The sequence below is a fragment of the Rhinolophus sinicus genome, chromosome 16, assembly GCF_057876585.1.
Source record: "Rhinolophus sinicus isolate RSI-liver-muscle chromosome 16, RSI-T2T, whole genome shotgun sequence".
NCBI lineage: Eukaryota > Metazoa > Chordata > Mammalia > Chiroptera > Rhinolophidae > Rhinolophus > Rhinolophus sinicus.
This window is the reverse complement of record NC_142516.1, coordinates 65,206,084-65,212,831: the sequence shown is the minus strand read 5'-3', so window position 1 is coordinate 65,212,831 and position 6,748 is coordinate 65,206,084. Positions and strand designations below refer to the sequence as shown.

Below are 6,748 nucleotides of genomic sequence, written 5' to 3'. Positions count from 1 at the left end.
GGAGAAAATGTCCAGTGAGCACATACTTTCAACAAATGCATTCTGTGAAAGAAATTGATATGTAGAACTTAAAGGTTATTGATGGGGTAGGTGGGTCAGCAAACAGCAGAACTCAAGAATCCTTGGAGAAAACAGGAACCAAAAGCCCAACCCCTTCATTCCAAAGTTCAATTATTAAAACTTGACTGATTGTCTTAGTGCAGTTCTTGATATTGTAAGTCAGCTCAGGGATAACAACAACATTTACAAATAATATTTTAAATTAAGTACAAATGTCTCTTTTTGGTTTAAATTAGGCTGTTTATACAAATATCTCAATTATATACATTAACTTACTGTGGAGTAAGAATATGATAAATACGTGAATCTAATAATATAAATTTGACTCTTAGAATTACTATTATTAATTAGAACTTTTCTACTTCACTTGTACATTTGTTTCTTTGTTTTTAAAGGGGCAGGGCATCAAAATGTTCTTTTATTTCTTTTTTGTTATTTGAAATGGATTTTTTAAAATTAAATTTATTGGAGCAACAATAGTTAGTATTTCTAACTTCCTGCCTTTTTCCCAGCAGGAAGTCATGGAAGGGAGACCAATACACCCAGCCTCTAAGCCAGTACTTGACTTATATCCAGTAGATGGCAGTATAACACCAAGCTTACATATCTTTGGTTAAGGAAGGAATTCATCACTCACTACCTAGAGCAAGACTCCAAAGCTGAGGGCCTGAAGCACAGAAAAAGAATGTTGCTCAAAATCTTTATTCTCACGTTGCTTTAGTTTGATCCAGTTCATCACTAGATAATGAATCACTACTGAAGAAAGGCTACTGAAGGCCTTGAAGTAACCCCTGCTGCTCAGAGCTAACCTGATTTACCTACCTTCTTGGTTAAAGGTTGAAGGTGGGGGGAGGAACTGGTGTCCAAAAGGGATAATATACGTGACACTCACATAGATTTTTCTTTGTTTTCTTAATTGTAAGAGTACCTTGATGCAGTTTCAATATAAGTCTTGGAAAACATGTCGGAAGCTATAATGATTAATGATGGCAACAGTATTATCATCCTTCAAAAAGGTTTTGCATTCCAGGATGAGAACTGTCTTCAGAGCCAGTTTACAAGCTAGATAAGAATATTAAACTCATTGCTTTATAGTCATGTGCTTTATCTTAAAACGAGAATTGTTTAATTCAAGTTGATTATCTTATTGACCATGTAACTCCTAAAATTACCTGATGATTAGATTTAGAATATGTAGCACTAATTTATCATACTGCATCCAACTTACTGTCATTCTAAGAGCATTCAAAATTAATATAGTTTTATTTTCTACAATAGTCACTAAATCTAGACTTTTTCATCTGTTTACATATGAACATAAACTCACATGCATATCTATTTATATTATGTCTCTTATACACACTATGCTGCCTAATAGCCATAATCCTAGTAAGAACTGGTAGTGAATAGGAAAATCAGTTAAAATTAGTTTAAAAATTTTTAAAGCATTATGCAATTTTTTATTCCAAACTTAAGAGAAAATTTAAATTGCTTTTTAAAATATAGTCTTTAATGACAAATGGAGAGTTAGAGGGAGTATGACAAGTTTCAAAAACATAAAAGTAATACAAGAAGTAAAGCATAAATCAATAAATTTGCGACCCAAACACATAATGGTTAAGATAAGAAATATAAATTGCTTAAACTTACCTATTAAAAAAATACCTTTGATTGATTTTAAACACAAATCCCATTATTTTTTTGCACAAGGAGAAAAGTCAAAATTCAAATAATACTAAATATCTAATACCAAAACAGTGAAAAAAAAGATGGACAAAGACAGAGCAAAAATGTACAACAAAGGAAAGTAATTAGAGGTGGAAATATTAATATCAGTGAGATATTGACAATGATTAATATTAATGGCTATGAGAATTCAATGAAAATGTGTTAAATTTGAGAAAGAGGGTAAATATGCTACATAGGAAACAAGTCTGATCTACTCTTGTGTGTGTGTTTGTGTGTGTGTGTGTGTTTATGTTTGTGTGTGTATTTTAATTTATATAACCAAGCAATTCATTTGTTAGTGTCACATTGTTGTCATCCCCAAACTTTTTAAGTATTGGGAAATAAATTGTCAGGTTAACAGTGGTAGATTTTCCAAAATTCTAATATTCTATTGAAAGCTCAACTATTAAAATTGGCAATAAATGTTTTCCTTGAAGTGACAGTTTCATTGTATAAATACCTTGAGAAAATAAATACCCAACTCTTAATACCATAGTTTGTCTGTTTGTCGTTCTTTCAAGTAAAAATGGATCAGTGAAAGAGTGGCTAGTTTAGGTCACGACTCAAATAACCATATGAGTGCTTCCCCTCAAAACAATCATCATGCATGCATGTAGAAGTGCTTGTCACAGAGAATATTAAAAAGACATGTACTGAAAAGTCAAGATTTAATAACAATAATCTTACTGTTTCATTAAGGGTATTCTTAAATGAAACTGATTTTTTTGTTGTTTTTTTTTACTTCAAGTATATTATAGTGAAAAATATAATAATTACTAGTACATTTTGGTGTTACTGCCTTGATTGACATTTAGGCATGGAACTAAAACAGTGGTTTTACCCACTATTGTTTTTGCATTATAAAAGCAAGTTGTTAATGTGGTGAAAAAGGCATATGATGTCTTGACATTATTACAAAATAACTTTGACCTTGTGGATCCCCTTAAAGTCTCTAGTGGGACCCCCAGAAGCCCACAGACTACACTTTGAGGACTGTTGATCTAATGAATTTCCTTGCACCTGCTCTGGTCAACCAGTCTCTAGCTTTAAATCTTTGTCTCTTAGGATAAAAATCTAACATCTTTAACATAGTCTGTCTTGGGCCCCTTTCCATTTCTGCAGCCTTATTACAAGCCATAGTCTCTATCCATCAGCACAGTCCATCCACTCTGGCCTTTTTCACTTCTTTAATGTACCAGGCCCTTTCCTGCTACAGGGCCATTCTCTATGAAGTTTTGATTTTTAACCCTGTGAACTTTTGCCCCCCATGCGATAGTTAAACTTTTACTAATCCTTCAAGGCTCACATTTTGTATTACTTCCCTGGGGAAAACTGAAGGTAGCCATGTTACTCACTGCCATAGTGTCTTTCACTTTTCTTGTGCAACCCAGATCCCAAATGTAAACAATTATACTGTAACTACTTCTTTAATGGTTACGTTTTTTAGTATAATGTAATTTCCATACTCAAGGCTCTATCCCCAAGGCTTATAAATGAATGAATGAACTGTATCACATACATTTACATTTAGTTTGCAGAATTAGGACTCTGGGGAGAGGTTTTGTTTTTTTGTTTTGTTTTGTTTTTTTTAAGGAAGAGATATTTCCTAAAGTAAATTTATAAGTAAAAAAGTAAAATTTTTTACTAAAAAAGAAAATGTGAGCATATTCTTATATAAAAATAAAATACAAATGCAAATGCCATAAAATGAATAGATAAGTTTATATTAATAAATAAATACATATATACGTACACACATACATACGTATTTTTAAACATGAGGTTCAGCCACAGGGTACCAGTTACATTCCTCCAATTCTGAAATAGTTTGACATAGGTAAGCTTAATATTACTGATAAAAATATGCCAAATATGATTCAAATTATTTTATAGCTGAAGCAAAAAATAACAGTTTTAGAAAAGACTGACCAATTAAGAGTCTGAGCTGAGAATCAGGTTCTTTCTTATTTCCTGAGTTTTCTTATGAGGTTGTTAACAAAGAAAAAACACTTCCTGGTTTCCCCTCTGACAACCTCCCAGGCACAGTCACTGTATTTCTTCTCTTTCAGGTAGAGACGGATACCCTGGAAGTATGTCTTCACGGCCAGTGTAGGGTCCTTCTTATCCACAGCAGATTCTGCCTGTCCCACGTCCTGCACCATACAGGGTTCCAGGTCTTCCAGCTGCTGATGGAGTCCAGTGAGGAGCTGGTGCAGCAGGGTCGTGTTCCAGGCAACAGAGGAGTGCTTTGTGAGGAAGAGGTTCAAGATCTGCTGGAGCATCTCATAAAGGACAGAGATAGCCTGGGAGGTCTGGACCTCACTGCTATCTACTGTCTCCTGGGGGAATCTGAAGTCATTTCTGTCCTCCAGACAGAGGAAATAGGAGATTTTCCTCATTTGGCTCAGAATCATGAAGTTCTCCCTGCTGACCAGGACATGGTTCAGATGCAGGTCACAGCTAGTAGAGAAGATGGAGCTGGAGAAGATCATCACCAATGCCATCAGTGAAGAGACTGAAAAAGCCATTGGCAAATTATAGGAAGACGCTCTTCTGGTTGAGATGGAAGATTGTGAACTTTTTTCCAGCTTCTCTGAGTATCTTTTCCATCTTCATGTCTTTTAAATACTGAGCAGTATGGTTTTCATATTTTGACTCTTCACCAAATCTTTGTACTTCCCCATTTTGGGCTTTCGTTTTTCTTCAAGGGCCTGGAAAATTGTCATTAGTTTCAACTCTTTCTGTATTCTTATAATTGAAGTGTAGTTTATTCATGAAAAAAATTAGAAGTCCTAATTCAATGGAATGCTTATCATATTAATAAAAATATGAATTTGGGTGGGTTCTGGTCAAGATGGTAAAGTGGATACTGTGTTTGCATCCTCCTATGAGCACATCAAAATTACAACTAAACTATAGAACCATCAACCTGGAGAACCATCTGAAGATTAGCTGAACCGAAGTCCTACAACTAAGGATATAAAAAGAAGCCATCTTGAGACTGGTAGGAGGAGTGGAGACATGGAATGAGCTGGTCCCCATACTCATGTGTGGCAGTTGACAATTTGGAGGGATATCTCAGCTGTAGAGCCCCCCCCCAAGGAACGAGGGACCCCAGCCCCACACTGGGGTCCCCATCCCAGAGTGCCAGTGCTGAGAAGAAGAGCCCCCACAACATCTGGCTGTGACAATCAATGGAGATTCTGCCCATCTGTGTGAGATAGAAGGCTGCTAGAAACCCAGGTGTCCTCTTAAAGGGCTCACGCACAGACCCACTCTCTCACAGGCACTCACCCTGGGCTCCAGCAAAGGGACAGTAGCTTCGGGGGTGCTGAAAACAGGGAGAAGCTGAGTTGTGGGCTGCAGGACAAGGGCTGGAGGGACAACCACCATTGTCCCTGTACTGAGCCTTCCTCCCATGCGGCTGAGGGGCTGGCGCCATATTTCCTGTGTTGAGCCCTCCCCCACATGGCCAATTCTGAATCTGCATTGGCTTGGTGAACGGCACTTGCCCCACACTGGTGACTCCCTGAGACCTAACTCGTGTATCGCCCAAGGCTCTTTCAATGATTGAGCTTTATGAGCAGCCAGCAGGTGGCAGCAGACCCTTTTACTGAGTGGTCCCAGGCCTGGTACTGGTGGCAGCCAGCCTCGGTTTGCAGTATAATCTCTCCAACACACCTCCAGGCTTAGCACAGGCAGCTGTCAACTGCGGATTGCTTTGTAGCTCTTACCAGGTAGCTCCAGGCCGGTCATACACAGTGGCTGACATTGCTGTACCGGAGCCACTCCCCAGAGCCACCAGAACCGACACTCCTGGTGGCTGGCATCAGACCACAACAGAGCACAACCCAGTTGACTCACAGGCAGCATACTCAAAGGGTGGTCTTGGCAGGCAGAAGATCCCACTGGGGGAAATTCTGCTATGTGGAGTCAACCCCTGCACAGCAGTTTGTATGGTGTGGTCGTGGCCAATGCACATAGCCAGTCAGCTTGAGGGTCAACGCCATTCACTGATGTGCCAACAGCAATCCAAGCTCAACTACAACAGGAAGGCATACACAACTCACACAAAGGACACTCCTGGAGTGCCCAGCTCAGGTGATCAGGGAGACTGCATCATGGGCACCATAAGACAATTACTACATAAGTCCACCCTGCCAAGACTGGGAGACATAGCAAATCTACCTAATACATAGAAACAAGCACAGAGAGGTAGCTAAAATGAGGAGAAAAAAAAAAAAAAAAAAAAAAATATATATATATATATATATATATATATATATATATATATATATATATATGTTCCAAATGAAAGAACAAGAGAAACCTTCAGAAAAAGAACTAAATGAAGTGGAGGTAAGCAATCTACCAGATACAGAGTTCAAAACACTGGTTATAAGGATGCTCAAGGAAATTAGGGAAAACTCAACTAAGAGATAGGAAACATAAAAATAGAGATCGAAATCATAAAAAAGAACCACTCAGAAGTAAAGAATACAATAAGTGAAATAAAGAATACACTAGAAGGAATCAACAGCAGCTTAGATGAAGAAGCAGAAGATCAAGTCAGTGATTTACAATACAAGGTAACAGAAAACACCCTATCAGAACAGAAAAAAACAATACAAAAAAATGAGGATAGTTTAAGGGCTCTGTGGGACAACATCAAGCCTACCAACATCCGCATCATAGGGGTACCAGAAGAAGGAGAGAGAACAAGGAATTGAAAACTTGTTTGAAGATATAATGATGGAAAAGTCCCTAACCTGGTGAAGGAAATAGATATGCAAGAACAGGAAGTGTAGAGAGTCCCAAAGATGAATCCAAAGAGGCCCACACTAAGACACATCATAATTAAAATGGCAAAGGTTAAAGACAAAGAGAGAATCCTAAAAGCAGCAAAAGAAAAGCAGTTAGTTACCTACAAGGGAGCTCCATAAGACTGTCAGCTGATTTC

At 37.8% G+C, this 6,748-nt stretch overlaps 1 protein-coding gene across 1 annotated transcript; it reads right to left on the bottom strand.

Annotated features, from left to right (window-relative positions):
* Positions 1–3,752: 3,752 nt before the first annotated feature.
* LOC109457435 (interferon omega-1-like) lies at positions 3,753–4,473 on the bottom strand. Its single transcript, XM_019750349.3, has one exon. It carries the CDS (start codon positions 4,314–4,316, stop codon positions 3,753–3,755), a length of 564 nt encoding a protein of 187 aa, XP_019605908.3. The 5' UTR covers positions 4,317–4,473.
* Positions 4,474–6,748: the final 2,275 nt, after the last annotated feature.

Excerpts from the sequence above, each read along its gene's own strand:
- LOC109457435 (XM_019750349.3), bottom strand. The coding sequence starts at position 4,316 with ATGGCTTTTTCAGTCTCTTCACTGATGGCATTGGTGATGATCTTCTCC.